The sequence below is a fragment of the Ostrinia furnacalis genome, unplaced genomic scaffold, assembly GCF_004193835.3.
Source record: "Ostrinia furnacalis isolate ACB-3 unplaced genomic scaffold, ASM419383v2 OfSCF4889, whole genome shotgun sequence".
NCBI classification, from domain to species: Eukaryota; Metazoa; Arthropoda; class Insecta; order Lepidoptera; family Crambidae; genus Ostrinia; species Ostrinia furnacalis.
The window spans coordinates 215,663-239,713 of record NW_021135128.1 but is presented as its reverse complement, the minus strand read 5'-3'; the positions used below and the strand labels follow the sequence as shown (position 1 = coordinate 239,713).

At 35.9% G+C, this 24,051-nt stretch overlaps 1 protein-coding gene across 1 annotated transcript in view; it reads left to right on the top strand.

Moving 5' to 3' along the window:
• The window catches only part of LOC114360101 (protein O-mannosyl-transferase TMTC1), a 194,570-nt gene that overhangs the window by 49,609 nt on the left and 120,910 nt on the right, over positions 1-24,051 (top strand). The window contains exon 2 of the mRNA XM_028314666.1: positions 11,528-12,315. Within this exon, the coding sequence (XP_028170467.1) occupies positions 12,017-12,315 (299 nt within the window). The 5' untranslated portion in view covers positions 11,528-12,016. The remainder of the gene's footprint in view (positions 1-11,527; positions 12,316-24,051) is intronic.

Below are 24,051 nucleotides of genomic sequence, written 5' to 3'. Positions count from 1 at the left end.
CACATAATTCAAAGTAATTCACACTGAGCACAAGAATTTACATTTAAATTAAGTTTCCGTCTAGGCTCCCAGTTTATGGTAGCTCCCTGACATAGATACCGAACAAACCAGCTGCTTTAAAAATTATTCAAGTACACTTAGTTCTGTGTTAGTGTTTCAATAAGTAAATATTTAACAAAGTTATTACAACCTTTTTTAATAATTTTACTAAGTATCAAGTCACGGACTGCTGATAACAATTAATTTGCAGAGAAGTCATTTTGCTAATTACTTAGCACTCAGTATTTAAGACGAAACAAAACTGCTTTCTGTGTTGTAGGTACGATACTGCGGGTTATTGAATTAGGAAGATCATTTCAGTACCCCAAATAAATATCATGGAAATAATTATGTAAATTATGTGTGTTAAGAAGTTGGATGGTGAAAGGGATTTAGAGAGAGAATTGAAATACTAACGAACGTAGGTGTATGTAAAACTTTTTGAAAACAAAAGGTAAAATAAATTACAAAGGCTTCCAAATAATATTTAGGCTCGGCTGTATTTTATACTTACCTACTTGGCTTATTTTCATTTTTCTATGTGTAAGTATATGCCAGATGAGTTATTCCACCGTTCTCCCCACCTCACTTACGAAGCAATGCTTTGGATAAAATATCTACACTTCACCCACTTCATCCGCTCGTGAAGTCAAAGGGTTTTACAGTCTACGCGATAGAATAATCTTAACGCCGCAGAAGATTCAAACTAGCGAATTCTAATTCCCCATTAATCACTAGTATTTCACGCCAAGGATGTCCAAAACACAAACTCTGGTAACCCAGTTCCCGCGATGGTCGAACGAGAACATTTGAAATGCTAATGCCGCTCAAATACCATCGCAGATTACGAGACTTAGTTAATAGTGACAGTCGTTAAAAGGAAAATAGGACTCAGGCTTTGGGAACTCTTGGGTTCAGCGTCTTATAATGAGAGCGATGGCCCTATAGAGGAAAGGACAATGATGGATGTCCTAAGATGACTAGACGAGGAAATCGGATGGTACTATAAGTGCAAAGTAATTATGACAATTTCAACTTAGTGTAATCGATGTAGTAGGGTTTTCACATTGCTGGATTGTATCCTCTTCTCTAAAAATTCAATTGGGAAAAGTAATAATAGTCCAGTTTCGGCATCAACCTGCGATTCACGAAGCGCCAGTCTTATCCCCGTCGAAGTGATCGTTTCGCTTTTTGACTATTGTGCCGAACCCACTTGTAACAGAAACATTATTTTCAGCTTGTTTAGAGAGGTGTTCTTTAAGAAAACAGATTTGCTGAGAGTTCCATTAGGTAGGTACACTTTCAAATTGTATGGATTACTGACTTAGTATGTGACGGTTGAAATAATTTATATTTAACTTCTACTCTGAGGTTGCGCAGTAAAAGCTAGTGACGTTACAATCCATACTTGGCCCCGGAAAGGGGCTAGTGAAATACAAATCGTAGCCATCAATTAGGTTCGTGACTGTTAAATGTTTGTTATAAATAATTTCTCGGGCAGCGACACCGATTGCTGTTTACATCTAAGATCTCAATCTTAATGCGGATAAATTGCCCCGTTCGCCCGCCCGCCCATCGGACGGGGATCAATCAACGGGGAGTTTGTTAACAAGTCGTTTTGGTTTGCGGTTGATATTTGTTTTAACTTTGGCGGATTTGCGGCTCGGCGGTTTTTTGTTATGGCGAAACGTTTGTCTGTAGGGATTCAAGCGCAAGGATAGAAATTCATGGAGTATAATATTTTTTTCCTATTACTCTTTAAGTAAGTAATAATTTTATGTCTGAATATTTTTTGCACTTGAGATAATCTATATCCTATAAAAGCGAAAGGCCACTGATTGACTGACTTATTCATCACAAAATATCAGAAACTACAAGTGCTAGGAGTCTCAAATTTTGCATGGGGTTCCTTTTAGAACGTAGGTGTTCACTAAGACGAGATTTTGATTATGTGTATCACTCGTGTTTAATTATGTAGAAATTCCTTTTATCTTTGTGTAAAAAAACTTGCTATTTTTGTTAGTTTAAATTCACATTCTTCATTTTTTGTCTTTTCCATTAGAGAGATTTTTTTTATCAAAAAAGTTGCTCGAAATATTCAAAATAAACTTGCTCGTGCACTTTTTAGTCGCGCGGCCTTCAACTGCCGCTCCAGCCGCCCGCACGCGCCGCTCGCGGTTAGATTTATGACCGCAACAGATGTTTCATAAATATTTCTCTTTCTGGCGTTTTTCTCACGGATCGCGGGAAGCGATATTGTTTCGTTCAGCAGTACAACTTTCGCTGACGTCGAATTTGGTAGTGTCTATATTATAGTTCAGATGACCGGTTAGATTTACTTAATGTAAACATTATTAATACTAACATGAAGAGGTAACATAAACATCAGTGGTTCAGAGCGTGAAAGTTCAATTATGGTAGAGCGTGTAGTCACGCGAAAGTGTGTAAATTCAAGTTTTGCCTAATATAAGACAATTAACCAAAAAGAAACGTAGTAGAGTTATACATAGTTAAAAGAAGACAAAAACAAAACGACGATTTTCTTTACTCTTTGTAAAGAAAATCATCGTTTTATTTTAAGCTTCTTATACTACGAGTATAACTCTACTCAGAGAAATAACTATGTCTACGATTGCTCTCTTACAGCCTGTATTATATCCGGCTTTGCACACCCCTTATAAAAAGTTATTTGGGTAAGCTACTGATTTCTTAACCAAAGCTCATCCCCGGAAGATACTATCTCGACTTGATAGAACCGAATCCGTTTCCTTAGATTGTTTTAAAAAAATCGCTTATCGAGATAAGGTAAAAAGTTTTGGGCGAATTTCCCTGGTGAATGGGCAAAGTTGCTCCCGAAGGCTTCTCGGGTTCTTTTATAAAATATGTCGATTTCATTACGTCAGGGAAAAAAACAAGATTTTGTTTTGCTTATCAAAAGGCGATTTAGGGAATCCTGCGGAAAGTTTCAGGTGTAACTAATGAGGGGGAAATATTGGACCGCGTTAGTTTAGTTACTTTGAACATTCTACGCCACACACTGTACAATAGAATTGACAAAAGGCCGCTAACTGAGAATAGGTAACGCAATTTCATTACTTTTCCTGAAACCATTCCACGGCAAGTAATAATCGAAACATGATCGATCATCACCCTCTAGTCGAACTCGAAATAATCGAATGCGGTGTCGGACAGTAGTATTCAATGTTCCGTCGGATGCGTGCGGTCATTAGAGTGACGTATGCGCTCGCTTGTCATCACTCATTTTAATTGCTTCGGGGTGTCCTCATACTGTGACAATGCCGGATAATAAATACTCTTGGGCACCGATAGGCGGACATTTTCTATGTTTTATTACCTCTTTTTATTTTGATTCATATTGTTTTCATATTCGTAGAATGGCTGTGATTGGATTTCCCTATCAGTTCGGCGTAATGAATCCCAGGAATAAAAGATATTGTGACCGAGTTTTTATTTAATTCTAGGTTATTGTACCCAACCGCTCTTTTGCTTTCTACAAACACATAAGTTACGAGTAAATAATCAAAATTGGTAAGAACATATTTATCTGATCACTTCAAAGGTTGATATTTTTCCCTATTTTAGTATATTGGGAACTACATAATTATGTATAAACATTGACAACTGTAGTATTTGATCAGAGTTAGACAAAAGGCCAGAAAAATAGAGTAAAGAAATTGCGTAGATACTGAACATTTTTAGAGGCTGGTGAAAGCGTAACTTTACCTTTGTCGCCACGGATAACCCCTACCGATAACAGTCAGAAATTGAATATTAACGAGGAATCGCTCCTGCGGCACTCGGAATTCTCACTCGATCTCGGATGCGATAATAATCGAGTAGGATCGAGTTAACCTAGATTTAGGCTGAAACGCAATTTTACAACCATTTGACGGTGATAGATTGTTGAACTCATCACTGAAAATGTGTGATTTCATGTTTGACTGGCCTAGCTTGTATCGGTAATGTNGGTCATTTATTATGACCATCTCAATATTTGAGCGCTTTACGAAATGTGACTTGTATAAGTTTAGGAATATTAACCTCGTATACCTCTCATACTAAGTTTTTTATAATGAAGACTTTCTTCTTGCCTGTCGGTTAATAGTTTTCATCTGCTGTGTTGTTCAAACACTAATGTTCTTGAGACAGAAATCTCATTAAATTGCAACAGTATACATTAAAAGTTTACTTACAACGGTGTAAAAAGGCGAATCAATAATCCAAAGCCTCAAAAAGCGAACCGATATGAACAAGAAAGCAGGGTTCGGCAATAAATGTTTAATCGCCGCGCGGCGGGCGGGTTAATCCGCGTGATTCGATTAAACTTGCCAACTCGGCCTAATTATGTTTGTGCCGAGTTGTGCCGAGTAGCACGAGTTTGCGAGCCGAACATACTTATTGCGCGTGAAAGGGCAGAGTGAGCAAGTTGGGACGCGGCCGCTGCAGCAAAGTCAGCTGGGATCGTGTGGGATCGAAAATAAGCGTATTTTGCAGTGCTTCAAAACATTTGCACATTGAGGCAAACTAGACGAATATCGCAATTTTCAAGGAAATAATACTTTGAAAGCAAAAAGTACCACAATATAAATCAATATAACCTACGTAAAAGCTGTTTAAGTAAGAGTTCTGATGTTTCAGGCCAATTTAGTATTCCTTTTAAACGCTTTAATTTGATGGTAAACCAGATCAACAGCAAAGAAATTGTTGAATCAGGTTCATCACACTTGAGATAGGGGAGCGGAACCGAATATTGGATACGTGCGCAATACTGGATACTCCAATTACTGAAAAAGTAACAACGCTATCTTCATGAAATATTTAAAACCAGTTGGTCAATGCAATGTTAGGGATAATTTCCTAAACGGCATCGCCATATTTGGCGCTGTGTGAAATTGTCCAAAGATTTATATTTCTCTTTACTTGGCAATCAAATTTTAAAGTGCGATTTTCGTTCGTCGTTTTATTTTTGATATTGACTTCAGGAGGCAATAAAACTATGATAAGTGATGTTTTTATTTTAGTGATAGTACATAATAGCCAGGTATAAAGTTATTGAAGCATATTAAATGCGTTTTCTCGATAATTGAAATAGGTTAAAAATTTCATAACGGTTTTTGTAAAAATAGGTAGTTACCTCAATATTGGATACCTAGCTATTCCCAATACTGGGTATCCAGTATAAGGGTACCTAAATAAATTGTAGCATTTATTATTCTTCTGACAGTGTGACATGCATAAAATGCTATTATTAATAAGGAAATGAGATATTTAAAAGCATCCAAAGCTTTTCGCGGGGCTCGATCAACATTGGAAAGCTGTGAAAAACCGATGTAAAACAATAGACCAGTTAATTAAAACGAAGCTAAGACGAAAAGCTACTTTTTATCCTAAAATGGAAAAGGAGCTTATTAACTACTGTTTACTGATGGTCAACAGTTGTTATGGCTTGAGAGCTTTCGACGTTCGCAAATTAGCTTTATAACTACCTTACCTAAGTCTGTCGCCATAACAACAATGTTAACAGCATTGTTGTGTTCCGGCAGTTAGAGGCAAGATAGCCAGTTCCTCTGTGGTTGAGGATTCCGGGTGAAGCTCGCTTCCACCTTCGGCCTGATCATCACTTACCATCAGGTGAGATACAGGCCAAGAGCTTCCTCGTTGTGGATAAAAAAAAATAAAAAAAACTAGCAATAAATAACAAAATAATTCAGTTACCTAATAAACGAGCTACCGCGACCATCATCATCATCATCATCTCAGCCATAGGACGTCCACTGCCGAAAATAGGCCTCCATATTAAATTGTTATCCTAATATGGGATATCCGATATTAGGAAGATACAGTATCCAATATTAGGGTACACAAAATTTCATGATTGATTTGTGCCATTTTGGATAAATATTTATTTATAAAAATAAATAAAAGAGTTAAGACATAATTTGGTTTGCTAACTTAAAGTATAATGATACGCAATAATTTTAAGTGCAATTAATGAATACATTTTTGAATTTGTATGAGTTTTTTTTTAAGTTTTCAAAAAGTATCCAGTATTTGGTACTTCTCCCCTATTATCTAATCATCCTAACTCGTTAATTGATCAAACACTTAGGTTCTCTGAAACAAATGTCTTCCCACACGAACACGCCATTATCGGCTATAAGTTTGATCTTCTTATTAATGCCGAACTAGACAACAGTCCCCTCGGAAATTACAAGTGTCTGTTGTAGCCGCCTCGCAATCAATCATCCACGACGTCGCGCTATCGGGCGATTGTAATCCTTATTGAAAGGACATAGGATAATCAGGATAGAAGGAAATGTGTATTTACTGAGCCTAAGATTAAACCAAACCAGCCATTACCTACGCCAGATTCATTGTACCTAATACTTGAACCTATTTTTTATTTTATACTGAAAAATTGTTTTGATTTTGCCAAATTGTTAGTTCTGATTTTTAAGAACAAACAAATTGTTAAGCAACCAAAATTCAACAATGAATCAAAAGTTGGACAATATCTAAAGTTTCGCTTCACAGACACGTTCTGGCGCAAACTTCGGGACACATAAGGTCATCGTCCAAATAAATGATAAATGAAACTATTATCTCCCAGAAGTTTGCAAACTCAAACTATCGGTTCATTATTAAACTAAGGTCGGTCCAGAGAAGGGCGGGTGATCAATGGGACTAATGATTGATTGCCTATCCCCAGTTAGCGTTATCTGTGCTGTATTTATCGATGAGCTTCACTTAAACACAGGCAGAAGGTAGAGCAAGACCCATCTTGGTAATTCACCTACTTAGGTTAAACAGAATATTGATAAAGTCTTTTTGATAAAACCGATGGTTCAAAGAATATCTATTTTTAAAATTGGGCTTTCCTAATAAAGGAAAAACAGAGTCTATTTTCGTTCTGAGAAATTTAAGTAAAAGCAGTCTTTGCTAAGACCTACTTTTCAAAACCCAAAGGAGATAAAGTAATTCTGTGTTATTTTAGGCTGTTGAGAAAATAGTTACGTAATCTGACCCTGATGGATTATTTCTAATCGGTATTCCGCTACTACAGCGATGATCAAATAAAATCCCCTAAAGTCTCGCAGTATTATGAAAGTATCGCCAAGATTCCCGTTCCCTTTAAGCGGGGTAGGGAGTTATTGTTAAGGGAATGTTAGGTGCGGGCCACAAGACTTGGGTGCAATCGATCATACCTAATCCTAACCAAACAATCTGTGGCGAGATAACTATCCGGTGTTCGATTTGTTTTGTTTGTAGATTCGACTTGAACCGGCTCGAAGGACCAAACATTTATTCAAAGCTAAAACCTATACCCAGTCATATTTTACATGATTTTTGGAAATAATGAGTTTGTATTGGCTGCTGTGATACAAGCTTTCTTGCTTAGTACACTAAGCCAGACCAGACCGCCAGAATAAACTTGTACATGTGACAAAGTAAGAAGAAGACAAAGTAAGTCTAAAAGAGACTTACTTACTAATTTGATAAATACTAACAGGTGCGAGTAGTTTGTACTTGTCTGTAACATCTTAACAGATTTGACTGTCTTGTAAAAAAAAATATTTTACTTTCAGTAATACAAGACACTATAATATAATTCATGTTGCGTGCGTTTGAACATACAGAAGCCCAATACACAAAAATACTCTATAATCTCTGTATGGCCTAAAGTTTACAGAATCTCATACGGCACTAAGACTACCTTTTGTTCCCTGTTCAATATGCAAATAAGTTTTAAATAAATAAATAGTAAAAAAAATATACGCAGAAGAAGCTAGTCTTAATTGTGCAAGGCTTTTCCAATCTCTCACACTTCATAAATAATCCCCCCTCGGGCCAACCGCTCTCATCCATGAAAGCTAAAGAAGATGAGCTTCTTATTTCAAAAAGATTGTGTCTTTAAATACAGGGGATCTCGACGGTACACTGTTTTTCTTTCAATTTTGTTTCAGCGAAGAATAATAAGTACCTATACCAGTTCTCAAAACAATTTTGTCAACAGGACACCTAAATAACCATAGCATACCAATTTAATTCGACAACGACTGATAGAACTACCACTGCTCTAATACTTATCGTTTAGTTTTGATAAAGAACTGAAATATTTTAGACACAAAAAGCGAAAGTAGAGCCCATTGTTGATTAATGAAAAAGTACCTAATTCATATTATAAGCTAAAAGTAAACATCCTGAACTTTGTCAGCTTTATCAAAAGATCTCTATCTATCGAATATATTTTTACTGCACCAAGTTTATTCTTAATATAAGGCTTTTACCTTTCAGTCGTAACTGTGGTGGCTGTTTACCGTTAAACTATGTGGGTATATTAGACCGCCCCAGACAATTGCGAATGCAAATGTTATGCGTCCTTAATTCACTTGTACGGTGGGATTACACTATATGAATTAAAAGCCGATGGCTTAATCTCTTTACTGCATTAGCTCCATTTGCTGTGTCTGTAAATAAAGGCAGATGTTGCATAACAAATACGAATATTGAGTTCTGTCATTGATGTAGTTACGAGTTCTTCCTGATTTTAGTCGGTAAAGAAAAATGTATTGCTGCTCAAGTTCATTAATGAAATTGATGTTAATAGAACCTTAGTAGAAACAGTGTTTCCCTTCCTAGCAGATGTGGTTTTAGTTTATAGCGCCCGTGGATAATACATCTGAAATCCTGGTATTTCGAGATCCCAGCTCGAGCGACAGGTTACATTTTATTAGTAACTCCGTAACCTGTCACTACCGGTTTGTCACTATTGCCTGCCGTCGGATTCACTGAAATAGCTTCAGTAGGTTTTGTCGGGGCTATCGTATGAATTGGGCCGTACAAATTTATGACGACCTCCGATAAAATACAGCTAGTGACAGTAAAAATCCATTAATTAAACTGAGTACTATCGTAGCAGCGCGGAGTGACCAAACCTTTCCAGCGATGACAGGCGCCCTCGACCAAAATTGCTTTCGTAATTGATATCCACACACGGACAATGAAACTGGCACTCGTAGGTGTCGCGTCGTTAATCAGCGCGATTACAGCGACAAATATTGGATTACGATGATGGATCGGCTGCGCAACTAATAGCGGCACAATCAATCATATTAGCCCACCAGTGACCATTGCATAGACAATAGTTATCGTAATGTTGTAGACGACGTTTCTTTTGTTTGGGCGCTGAAACCGTTCGTTTTTCCAAGAAGGCGAGCAATCTTATATCTTCACGACTCACGGTCCACTTTAGTGTTAACTAGTCACGTGTAGCTACGACTGGATGAAGGTAGACGCAAAGTTTTATGTTATGATTTGTCTGAAAAATATTTTTATATATGACACATATCTCGTATTAATTCAGTTAAGTAATCATTGATATAATAAAATTCTTCTCGTCCAAATTATAATTTATCGTTGGTTAATAATTCAAGCCTTGTGATACTATGAATAATTTATCTTACGTGTATAGATTCAGACCACAACATGTAAAGTTAACAATGTGACAGCCTATGTAGGAATAATCTTGTCTCTTACCCATAGTATAATTTGCTTAGTTTGGGGCTAGAGTCGGAGTGAAGAAAAAAAGAACGAACGACTGCAACAAAAATGTAGAGCCTGAGGTGCTATCAATTCTACATGTTCCACTTACCATGCCATTATTATATCTAATGTCTATTCGAAACAGTAATAACATGCCGCATCATTATGTAACGTGTCCGCGCCGCGACTTGTTCCGGACGCTCCGGGCCTGTCCGGGACAGTGGGACAACTAATGAATGCGAACAGTGTCCCGAATTGGTTTCCAATGATCAGATAAGAAAAATGGTTTGTAATCATTGTGAAATAATAGGAAAACAAAATGATATAAATACAAAAAGATAACATTCATAATAACAGTTTTAGTACTAAAAAACTTTTTATTTCTCATTCGTACGTAAGTCAATTAATCGCTATCAGAAGGTTATGTTGTTTGCTTCTGGTAGCGGAAATAAGTGTGTTGAGTAGGGAAGTTATGGCGTTATTTTTCTATTTCAGTTACTTTAACTTACTTTAAGGCGATGGCTCACTAAATTTTATTGTGGTTATTGAAAAATTGTTTCTATAGTTTGAAAGATTTTATGGAGCATAAGGAATAGTTTTTTAATTTTATTTTAAGAGAAATGTGTATACACCTGTAATGGTAGGATTTGGCGATCTAACTTTATTATTGCAATAACTACTGCAAATGTAATGTACCCAAATTTATGCACAATAAATTATTTGATTTGATTTATTTGATAATTGATGTTATTATGCCAATTTTATCGACAAAAATGCACTCATATGTGGGCCTACCCCCCTCTTCTTAGAATGGGGGGGCTTGATTTTTTAAATGTATTTTTTATTATGTGACTCTACACAAAAATGTTAACGGGAACATAAGAAATACAAACAATTTTTATGTAGAGTCACGTAAATATTAAGCCCCCCATTCCAAGAGGAATGTGGTGTGGTGGGCCACATATGGGGGCATTTTTGTCGATAATATTGACATCACATGCAACATCGCCTTAAATTATCGCTAGCCCTATCCCAAACACTTCATTTTATACATATTAGTAATTCATTGCTTATAATTTAATCAGGTTTTATGGTTAAAGGAACTAGAATGTGTTACGAAATATTTTGATACCACAACACGAAACAAATAGCAAACATTCCAAGCAAACCGAGCATGACGCATAAATTAACACCATATCAGCACGCTCTAGTGCTCTGCATACAATCACCACGCTTATTCATAAGCTATCTGCGGGCACATCTATTAGCTAAGCACGCCACATCATTATGCAACACGTTGGATGCATGTCCGGAGATCCGGACGCCCGGACGCCCGTCCGGGGCGACGCTTAGTGAATCCGGATATCTTAGAATCGGTGCCGTAATCGAACTGTCGTTACGGGACCTCCTCCGAGTAAAGACGGGGAGATGAAATTGCAATTTCTGGAATTCAGTGCACCACTGAGTGCCATTCATTATTCATTTGCGATATAATCCGAGGATATTCAATAGGGTTTTTACTAGAGATTGCGATTTAAAATGCATGCAATAAAACTTCGCAGAAATCAGAAATCAGAAATATTTATTTGCTTTATATAGATGGCATGATATAGATTTTAATAGTGATTTCTTAGCGGATTGATGAGATTAGCTTTGAACCGTTTTTGCCATAGTAAAATAAAACGTTTTATATCCTACCAAAACTAATAGCATAAGTCACACAACTAGTTACTCATTTGCAATTTATATCACGAAATAACGATGTTTTTGCAAGGATTTAGATATAAATGCTGCAACAAACTAATGCAATTCCGAACCATACATTATTCGAAACACCTAATGGCCCGCAACAGAATGCGTCCGCACAACTATTTTACATAAACGCTCGGCGCTAATGCTCATAAATACCTTTCTTTTGTTACAGGTTACGCGAACATAAATCAAGAAAGAACAAAAGGGGCTTTTTCAAAAAACGAAATAAGAAAAATGCTTCTTTTTCGTCGGTCCATCGCTTGGTCGGTCTCATGAATATGACGCCAGTGGGTAGCCGCCCGAAATGTTGATTTATGCCGCGCGCGCCATCCATCAAGCGGCAGTAGGGTAACCAGACAAGCACTTTTGCTAAGCATCGGTCGCAGATACCGATGTATGCAGGGAACGATTTATCAAACGGAGTGGTTGAAAGATTAAACAAGTTAACGTTAGTGATGTAGCCAAGTGAGTCGGGAACCGTGTGTTTAAAATGTGATGTTGCAAATGATTTTCTGAAATAGTGGACTTTTAACGTACCTTAAAGTTCTAATATAAAGTATTATCACAATAAATTAATATGCCGTCTCGAATAACGAACTTTACCAGCAAATGGATTTCATATTCTAAGACACTTTCAAGATTTTAAGCTTCAGACAGCACAATGAAGCGTCGCTCGTTACCACCTGTGCGTGAAGAAGTGTCGCAAGCGAAATCTTGGCGCAACATTTGTGACAACGACTGGGCTGTGTATTCCCTCGTCTCACTCGTGGGTGCGTTGACTTACGCGAATAGTCTTGATGGAGAGTTCGTGCATGACGACATCCCCGCGATAGTGTCGAACAGTGACGTGAACGGTGGCAGCCATGTGCTCAAAGTGTTCAAGAACGACTTCTGGGGGACGCCCATGTCGGACCCCAATAGCCACAAGTCGTACCGGCCGCTGACGACGCTGTCTTTTAGGTAAGTCTGTAGTTTTTTCAACAGGTGTTTAGTTGTAGTAGTATTTTACTGCCTACAAACAATAGGTGAAGATGTATTATGTTAGACCGCGTGTTAAACGTATTAAATATTGAGTAAGAGTCACGCAACTGCCAAATATTTATAACAAACTTCTTAAATACGATGCGTCTTCTTCATTCTTACATAGCATGTTTTTGAACCTTGAATTAAGTTTTTTTATTATCATCCAATGAGTAGGAATTTGGTTTTTATTTCAATGACAGATCGTTAGACGAGTTCATGTTTTCATTTGCAATCCAACATTTTTATCACAGGTTCTTAAAATAAAAGGCCATTGTTCCGAATACATGCTATACGTTACCCAGCGTACCAGTGTCCCATACATCATTGTACATTTTATTGCCTTTATTACCGATAGAGCAGCTATTGTACGAAATAATGCGCAAAGTTTTTATTACGTGCGGAACATACGCTCCGTGCGGCGTATGCAAATAATACGACATTATGATACGGCCCTAGTAATATTGTAGGAATTTATGACATCTGAAACTTGCGCGTCTAATATTCTTTCTCGTAATTTACGTTCAGTGTTATGTAGGTATTTTGAAACTAGATTTTTACTGTACGATATAGCTGAGAGGTTCTGTGATATGGCGTTTCTAAGCAGAGATTTTCTTATGGTAAAAGCGTTAGTGAAGCTTTGACATTTTTAGGAGCACACTTTCATGATTAAAATTGGACTTCAGAAAATACACGGATTCTTAATTGATCTGTGACAGAAAATCTTTGTGATATGACTCGGAAATTCGAACTAGTAGGTACATTATTTATCTCGTGCCAAAAGTCAATTTACATTCCTCTATTTCATTCATTCAAGTAATTTTGCAATAAGACAATGTTCTTTTCTCAAGTCCACATTGTCTAAATTTCTCTAAATTGATTCTTTTAGACGGACAAGTTTCCATTTATAATGTTAGTATAGATTTTTTGTCACGCTCGTGGAGCAAAACGCCTACCCCTGACCTTGACTGCGGGCTCTATTAAGTGTCCCATCCATCATAGTATCATTTGATATCCGGCCCCGTACCTATTACAAAAACATACCGTGGGCTTTGCGGAGCTTTGCGACCTGAAATGAGCTTATAATTGTTCCAAAAGATTTTGTTCCTTTGATCAATATTTCTCTATGTTCAAAAGAAAGTAAGCGACGTTTTTTGAAAGAAAGGCTATTTGTTAAGAATGGTTTTCTTAGAAGTGAGCTAAGAACCAGGAATACAATGTACATTTAAAATGTTAAATGGCATAACATTTACTGACAAATTCAAATTTTAGAGAGAAAATGGGAATTCCGGGAAATCACTTTACCAAATTTATATTTAACAAAAACTAGGACTAATTCCATCATTATTGTATTATAAGGAACCTCGTTTCCAGGCCCGTTTTACTTTGGGTTGTAAGTACTCATATTTAGTCCTTTGTAAGTAGTATTAACAAACAAGGCTTATGCATGGCACCTATTTCCTAGTTGTATAATTTCATAATGTAAATTATTGTAAATGGAGAGCGGGGTTTTCTAACACAAGTATCTACTTATACTTAAAAGAAAACCCCAATCGAAACCCTGTTTTTTCAAACCTGATTCTGATTAAACAATTTTGTATTTTTTTTTTCTATTACATACCTTTTAATAATAATAATAGTTTCCACAAAGTAAGCTCGATCCTAAAGAAATTGATCCATGGTATTGACAGCATGTTAGATGTCAGATGGCTATGGACTTTCACGACATATCAACCAATTTTTACTTTTAAACGCCTATTTATGAGAAAGAGAAAGAAAGACATAAAATTTCGATTTGCCGTGAGTCTAAAAAATATAAAATAATAGCCACTTTACTCGTAATAGTATTTTCCTCAATCATTTTATTGACGGCCGTCAACGCTTCTCCTTTCCTTTGAATATTAAAATTCAACGCGTTTGAACCACCATCACTAAGAAATAAAATATCGTGAAAAAGAAATGGTGAAATTAGCCATTTTCACAGTGTAAAGCGACTTTGACCGTCACCGATTTCCGATCGCTCCTGAAATAACATTTAATGACATAATTATGTAGGTGTCTTTTTTTTAATTCTAAAATAAACTTTCTTTTTAAGCTTGATTTCATTCAAGTTCGTAACAAAATAAAACACAAATATTTCCATGATTTCTCAGCGATCAAACGCAGCGGATTGTGAACTCTTGGCCTTCGTCAAAAACATTCGGATGTTTTCCTGCAACCACGCCACAGGGACCCAATTTGTAAGGATACAGATCGCAAATTAACTTGTTTCCATTCCGATAAACAATATTTATGATTTCAAGATTATGCTTTTGATATTATTTAAGTACTTAGGTAAAACCAGTAAAAAAGATAAATATCCTTTAGAGAGGTATTTATGTCCTTAACGTTCTAAAAGAACAAAGCGAGAACTGTTCTTACAAGGCTCCAAGTCCCTGAACAACAACTGATTACAAGGTTTTCGCGGTTGAACACACAATTTCTTCACAAGAACTTAAAAGAAACGCTGCGGCTGTTCAAGACATCGAATCAGTCGTGCAGAAAATCTTCTTGCTATTAAAACTTTATGTTGAAAAGCTACACATTTCAAAGCCATAAAGAAGCTGATATACGGATTTCAATATGGGGCTAGTTTCCGTGGTATTACTCGTATCGACGACTATATTCCTTTTTTACTATGATGTCTAATATTAAAGGAGGAAGGCGTGTTTAGGGGCATGCTTACATTTGCGTTTCTCGAAGACGTTTCAAACAAATTCTCGACCTTATTGACTAGAAAAACTGCTTGTAGCGTCGAAAGAATCGTTCGCAAGATTTTCTGAAAGTGCACAGAATTTGTTGCGCGAATAGCAGAGGAAATGGAACGTGTGATATGTAGATCCAGAGGTCTTTTGATGGTTACAGAATATTATTGTGGTGGTTCTATATTGTGCCCGTTTGTGCCATAATGGAGCCAAATCGATTTGTCATTTTTCTCCCCTTTCTGTAGTAACTGTCATAAGCGGGCTTGGGAGATATGTTTTCAGCATTCGCTAATAAACGGCTTGTTGTTTTTAATCTGTTTCTTAATATTATTTTAAATATTATTTTCATAGTAGGTATTTGACGNAACAGTTTAGTTTTTAGAGGGGGGAAGGGAGGGGGGACGCCCTACTCCGACAAAAATGGTCACTAAATTTTGACATTTTGCAAACGGATCCCTTAAAATCGAAAAATGGTCTTAGAAACCTCTAAACTATTTTAAAAGACTTATCCAACGATACCCCACACGATGGGGTAGAATATGAAAAAAAAAATTCATCCCCACTTTACATGTTAGCTACCCTAAAAAAAATTTTTCAATATACATACCTCTACAAACTTACAGCTCTCTAGTGCCAATAGTTTCCAAGCAAAACCTCGGACAGACAGACAGACAGACATATCGAAACTATAAGGATTCCTGGTCAAGACTACGGAACCCTAAAAACTGTCTGGCAAGGAGTTGGAACTGTCAAAACTGTCTGGCTAAAAAGAGGAATAAATTCCATGCGCGATACAAGCTTTCGAAATCATTTGAACCTTGCATACAATAATTTTTTTCGTTTTATTATAATGTGTTAACGGATTAACGATTAACGTTAACTTGCGTTAAATCTTGCTAAATGTAACGTTTTAACGTTTAACGAAGTTAATTTTTTTATTAACGGTTTAACGATTAACGAAGTTAACTATTTGATTAACGGTGCCCAGCTATGACAGTTTCCAAAAAGATGTCCAATTAATTTCCCCGCCAGACAGTCGCTTTTTAAACTGCTATATGAAAACTGACAAAATATTAGTTACGTAAAATTTAATTACTTTTCATAATTGCCTCTTTCCAGTCGACCCAACTAGATACAAGCGGCTTTTAAGTGACCTTTAAAATCCAATTCATTGTTTAGAGTCAGCTTAAAATTAAAGAAAAGAGACCCAGCTCAGATATAATTACGAAAACAACATTAGGCATTAAGAAAGGAAATCTTGGCCCGTCTCTGTGTAATTGTAGGCATAAGATTACTGCGGGTATAATAAGCCGACGACCTCGTTTTTAACAGTCTTTACAGTACAGCCAGCTCGTGAAACTGCTTTAAAATTACGCTAATGGATATTACCTGCTTAGGGGTTTTATAAATGAGTGTGAACTGTAGATTTGTATGGATATAGGGATAATAAGAACTTTCTGTTAAATCGGCTTTTTGATTTTGAGAATTAAAAAAAAAACAAAGAGGCCTTTTGTAAAAAGCATCTTGAAACTGTCGGCAGTTGTGTCTGTAATAGGTGAGTAGGTAGTAAAAAGTCTTGTTTATTGCTTACTTACCAATGGACCTAAGTAGGTTAGTCATATTATCAAAGTTTTCTATCATTCATCGTGTTTGCAAGAAGTCCCAATCCTAGTGTCAGATTTTAAGCATTTTGATTGATTGAGCTGCTTGATCCATTTGCGCTATGTTTCGAGCCTCATTTAAAATTACAAAATCTCCACGCATACCTCTCCCTTCTTTATGATTACCTTCTGCCTTATGATTACCGGACTTCAAAGAGTTCCGCAGGATAAGGGCTGTCACTCATGTGGATTAAATACACGACGCGCATAATGGGCTGGTATTTTCTTTTCGGGTCATACTGGAAATGTCAGACCTTTGAGAACGAAGATATACTTATAATTGCGAAGACAACGCTATCTTTGTATTATAAATATAGACTTTATTATTTACATGATAAAACTATGTATCAGGCAAAACGAAATGATACCTACTTTTGATTGTGATAATTATGAAGACACATTCCTCAGTTTTACTACGAAGTAAAATGTGAAATCGGTAGTACCTTTGCACGATCGATCAGTCTAAAGTAGATTAGAAAAACTCAAAAACTCCGAACCGTATTGCTAAATCACGTAGTACCTGTATTTCCTCTGCGATACGAGTGCCATAATTGGAAGGGGGAATTCTCTCACGTAGCCGGTAATAAAGATAAAGATATAATATTAAAACTGCACAATACAGCACGTTGGCAGTACAAGGATAAATGGTTGTACACCACAATAGACGCGTTACACGGTACCATGGGCAGGGCAAGAATCTCTACACCTGGTATCCGCGAACTGTGCACTGTGCGTGCAGTGCTAATAGATAAGTATGTGTTTTGAAAGATAGCTTCATTAAAATATACCAAAAGAGAAACCTTTTTGTATCATAATTTTAGTACCAAATAAATATTTTTTCTTTCTTTCTTTCTTTCTGATATCTTTCTCTTTAGTTTATGAGATTTCTTGAATATAAAGTAGATAAGGCAAAACATGGCAGCTTGAATATTATTAGAGACAGTCATATCTGTAGCTAGAGACATATTAATAGGAGAATGTACCGCAGCGACTATGTCCTCTCTATAGGTTGTCATGAAGAGATCACGGCTCAGCGATAAGATCGCCTAATATGCCTTTCCGTGTGTTTCTTTTTTATTTTTATTCTTGTTGTTCTGTGCATATAATTTTATATAATAGTTTCTTAAAATTATGGCTTTAATGTTCCAATCAAACGCCAATATTGTATCAGTTATTCTCGGTAAAACAATTGGAGTTGTTTTCCTTCAAACTGGCTAATGAAGGGCTGTCTACAGCGTAAAGTGAAAAGGATAGGAAAGTAAATTATTATCATTTTAACCGTTAAACTCCACGGCGTTCCGACACCAATCACGCCATTGTTAACTTGGCAGACTTGCTATTGGTTTTTTAAGCCCGTATTCAACGATAGACGGTTAAATCCAAACTGTCAACTTGTTCGTAAACAGAAAAATACATTTAAACAATAAAATTGTGAACGGCAATTCGAAATCATTCATATTGCGAATAGGGTGTGTTTTGTGTTAGGTATTTAGAATAAAATGCGGACCAGTATCATTTAAAATGTAGCAATTAATGTGTAATTTAAACATTATTTATTTTCAGAGAATCCATCTTATCGGATTTCTTAATTTAGGCCAGCAAAGTTTCTTAACACTGTCCCTAATTCCCTTAAAAACATAAAAATGACTCGTCCAAAGAATTAAACGCGTAATTCCAACTAAACGAATTGCGGCAACCCGCCACTACCTAAATGGGTCTCCGAGACCCAAGACAATGGCCGCGACGTGATAAACGACGCAGAGATGAGTGGCTGAAAAATACCCCGTGTAAATTAAAAGGTGGCCGCCATGATGGATGGCAGTTTCCGGAATCTACAAGATGAAACCAGGCCGCAATTTTTTGGGGAGATTTACTTTGTCGTTACTTTGATGTCGGAGATAGGTGACTGCGACTTTTACGCGCACATATCAAACGCTAATAGCCTTTTTCTTTTTTGTCCACGTTTGGAAGCAACCATTCTAGCTAGGTGTGTAATTTTGTGTGAAACGTGTGGTTTTTTTGTTAGATTGTGTAATTTTGTCTTAGGAAAATTCAATAATAAATACCAATAAACTTAACAAGTCTAGTCGTAAAGTCAGCTAGGAACGGATTTTGCTACAGAACCGAATTAAGGGGAAGGAAGAGGTTGATTCAAAGTACGAAAATTTATCGAATTAAAGGCAAGGCTTCTGAAAATAGAAACAAAATAAGTATTTTTAGAAATATTTCCATGTTGTACAAGGCAGTACTGGATGGAATGATGAAATTTCAATATAAATTACTATTGCTTGTTGTGTTTCTTGGGATTGTCAGTTTTGTGTGATGAACAATAAAGGGTATTATTCTATCAAAATACGCTGAAATAGTTTCTCGTTGGGTTCCAGGGTAGGCGTCTAAAACTGTAACGAGCAGAGGAATCTATGCACGACTTTTAGTAAATGTCATGCATTTATACAGCGATTATTTTCGTTTTCAGTAAAAGTGAATGGCTAAACACACTGTTTTTGTTCAGTGCTAGGCAATAGAGCCGCCCGTTGATTGGATCGTGTGTCAACAGTGTAAAAGCGATTCAAATAAAAACACGCTGAACATGATTGTTAAAAAGTTTAGCTGCTTTTTGTCTGAACCAATTCGTTTCATATGGATATTCAAACACGAGTGTTGTAAGTATAAAAACCTCTTTTGAAAAAACAGGAATAGTTTTGTTTAATAGAGAATGTACACATGTGACATAGGCCAAAATTCCAAAAGCTTTCGATATTCAGGTTCATACCTAGTCATGACATTGTTTTGAATGCCATGACAAATAGATTATTTTGAAAATATCTATAAAGATATTTATAGATGGGGTTACCAATTCACCTGTTTTATAAGNGTCTGAGGCACTCTGTCTCATCATTATCATTTCAGCCACGGGACGACCACTGCTGAACATGGGCTTAACCCAATGAAACCACATCGCCCACTCTGTCCAAATATTATGAAAACATAATATCTGGCTTCAGAGAAATCAATTAAGTCAGCACGTGAAGCTTTAATCAAGCAGTTTTCTTTACGAATACTCATTGTATAAACATTACTAAATTTCTTTCAGCCCAACTAAAATATGAACAAAAAGGGAATACAGTACCGACCCATATTAGTTTTAAACTTATTACGCAGACGCGATCGGCCGCAGCGCCACCTGTGCCTTATCCAATTTTAATGCGGACCCGGGTCTAAGAGACCGGAACGAAAATATTCAGGTTGGGTTTACGAGAAATGTAAATAACACACGCCTAGTTAAATAGATTTTCTGCAGTAGATATTATCTTAACGCTTTAACCAATAGGGCCTTGTCACAAAAAGTTGAATTCACGTTGAATTGCTTAATTGACGTTTAGTATGAAAATGCCATCATAAACTAGGTAGAAAACAAAAGCAAATTATTTTTGTAGCAAGGCCTCTATTTAACTTTTTTGTAAAGTTTAGTGATTCATAAATAGTTGACAAAATCTTGTAAGTTATTAGCTAGCACCATCAACTCAACTACATCACATGCTTCACAATTTTATATTTGTGTCATTAATCCTTGTTAAAATTTAATTTGTTTAGCTAGTAGAAGTTCAAAGCACTAAAATAAATAAAGCTTTTTTGCTATTTCAGGAACCACTACATAATTGGGTTTCTATACTTTCATGAATACCTAAATATATTATTTGTAGTAAACACAAGTCTAAAATTGTAGTACTAAATATATATTTAATACCAATGGAAAACCATTTCAATGAAAATGTGAAACAATATTTTTGAACATTCAATAGCTGTATTAACTTTATTAGTCATATTATGCTGATAATTTTCTGGAATGTATTCATTTTGAATTGACATGACATTAATACGGCCACACAAAGAGTTGTGGCGACTGATCAAATAGCTGGAAATAAGGCATCGCTTCAATGGCGGCGAGCGACGCATTCATTACCCGCCTGCGGTCAGGACGCGGCCGAAATGACAAAGTAACTTGCCACACGTTCCGATCAAATTTGCATTACAATTCGTCCAATAAATACCATTTATTTTATGTAATGCAAAACGTATAAATGTCTGGAATCAAAAATATATTTATTGCATTATAAATTCGGAAGCTCTTTTATATAAAAGTTCATTTTTAACATCTGTTTAAATTGACTCAAATTCATTATACAGCTAAGTATAGCGAATCTCCATATTGTTGATAAAAAACGCTACCTATTTAAAGCTTTTCATAAATCTTTCTTCGGTGGCTCTATCTTCCTGTTTTAATTTACATTTACATATAAAAATGGATTAACGAAAGCTTTAATTTAAAAGCCAGGTTAATTTTTTACAGCAAAAAATATTTGGGGTCTAAAAGACCGCAGCGACGATATTTATTAGCCGCCTCGCCGCTGACAGGTTGCGCCGGAAATGTAATAAGGAAGCGGATCGCGTGCGCGGGGTTATTACTGCATCGGAATAATTCGCGAACTCTTCCGCGGATTGCCAAGTTTCAGTATTGATTTAGGGTTGGACTCGCTATCTTGTTGCCAGGCTGCGTTTTGCAAGCCTTTGTCCATGGGTCGAAAGTATACCGCGGTGTTGGTATTGTTTTAACGCGGTAGTCATTCGGTTAATTAATTTAAAACACGCACGTTTTCTACTTAATTGAAAATTTTATTTTCATGAAAGCTTGTCCAAAACAGATACTTTTATCTATATGGCTGGTTTATAATAAGTAAATGATTAAAATAATATTTTAAACATCGTTATCACCATAATTAACAACGAATTGAAAACACGTTTAATTTTAACATCATTACAGAATATAATCAAAATGCGTAAAATCCATTTAAAAAAATCTTTTCCGCTGCACAGTGATTGAATAACAAAGAACGAGACGTAGAAAAATATTGCTTAAATGAACAAAAACAACATCTATTATTTCACATCCTTCAAACCGGCTTCGAAGAATTTCTGTATGAATGAATAAAATTCTGTGTTTCCGACAATTATTCAGCATAAAATATTATCATCGTGCCTTACGCTCGCTACGGACAATTTTTCACTTCCCTCATTTTTTGCCCCATCTTTTTGTGTTTATAAACAGTGTGTGGGGGAATAAAATTCTTTTGAATAATTTAAAATTTTGTTTCAAGGAATATAATTATTATTATGACCATATAATAAATACATTATTGTGTTTCAAAGAAGCAGAAAAAGATAAATAAGGTGTTACCAGGCAAAAACAAGAATGAATAGGATAATGAAAAGTCAAAACCTTGTTTCATATTTTGCATAAAACCACAGCAGCGAAGTACGAGTAGTCTTGGCCCACAAAGACGCATCTGACAGCAAAATTTTGCACAACATTTTTCATCATACATTCTGTGTTCGTACGGCACCACATAATAAAGTATGCCATGTATCTCTGCTGTTTTACGCTCACGCAAAATGCGTTTTAAAATAAACGTATGAAACAAATATTACCCTAAGGGTAAATATGTTCGCAAGAAAACGTGTTCCTGACGTGTGAGTATGACAGCCTCATAAGGGGTTCCCGGAGCCGCTTGTTATTCATAACATGCAAAGTATTGTGTAAATGTTGTGACGCGAAAAATAATCATGTCACCGCAACCGACGCGATGCGCTGGCTTGGGCATAGGCGGGGCGGGGTGAAGTCCGCGAATTTTGCATACAAATAGATAAAGCTCATTTATGACATTATTGAAGCGTTTAGTAAATAAAACAGTTCAATCTATGTTTAAAATGTTAATTTATTATTTAAATTTAATAGATATTGACTAAATTGCTCAAGTATGACCACGCGAATCAACAACTTATGCTGGATTTCTATAATATTCAATCCTAATCCAAATTATACGGATTTGGATTGTCAACTGTCAAATTTTAATATGTTTTTGGCCAAAATAACTGCGGTTTTTGATGTTTTTACATTTTAATATTGTTTATTAGCATATTTGAACAATATTAAAGTGTAAAAGCATCGAAAATTTTGGAAATATAATCTAAAACTGAATTCAATTTGACAGTTGTAATCCGGATTTTGACAAGGATTGAATATGGGAATCGGGCGTTAGTCTGAATCGAAAGTTGATAAATAAAAAGAAGAGGATGCTCATAGCCATTACACCGGTCAACAAAAAAAAAATTTTTTTTTGCGCTTGGATTTTACTTATTATATTCTGATTATATAAGCAAATTTATATAAAAAAGTGCGATTACAAATCGAAAATATTTGCTTTTTAAAGAGTTATAGCGATTTGAATTTTCCATCTTCATAGTAGAATGTCTCTAAAGATGCACATCACATTCTAATTGGGATATATTTATAGATAATTATGGGGGCTTATTCGCAAGAACAAGAGGCACGCTTTCATCAAAATATAGTGGGATTTAAGAGACGACGTTACCAAGGCCAGTAAACTGTAAGCATGATAGGGTTAAATTTTTATGAGAAAAATCTTCTATGGAACATGACAGGAAACTAGAACTTTTCATTTTTAATAAATATTTGGACTCTATTTTAAATTTTCTCTTGTGAGAATGAATCTTAAATGGATGTTTGGTATGTTTTAATAATTAGAAAGAATGAAAGAAAGAAAGAAAAAAATATATTTGGCAACAAATTAAATCATCTCTATGTTCATGTTTCATACATTCATTGATATGAGTTTTTCTATTTTTTACACATAAAAGCAAATTCAGAAATTTTTTTTGTTGTTATTCTTATTTCTAGGTATTAAAGCAATAAAAATAAGCTATGCATAACCCGTGCGCAAAAATGCTGTAGACAGTTGTTACCATTACTTGTGTATGAAGGCAGTTTTGCAGATTTCGATGTTGATTTGGTTCTTGTATTCGAGCATTCGTTGCCTGCTCGAATACAAGAACCAAATCCTCATTCTGATCGAACAGTGTCATCCTGGAAAACTGTGATCCGCGCGACCCTTCAGCTTCAGCTCGGCACTGTAAACACGGGCTGCACTCACGAGCCGGCGTTTGACTCGCATTGACAAGCGCTCATATTGTGACAAACGACGTGTGTACTGTGTAGCCGTCTGCGCGACTCGCTATTATCTGAATTAAGTGTCGTGGCGGTGTGTCATGTGGCCTGCATATCATAATCTAGGTAAATGTCTATACTGTCAACTAGAGCAATATGAAGTTTGTGTGATGAACATCTATTTGATTAAAGCTCTATTTGACTCTACGTTCACAATTTGGAAATTTATTATAAGTTTTGCTCAAAC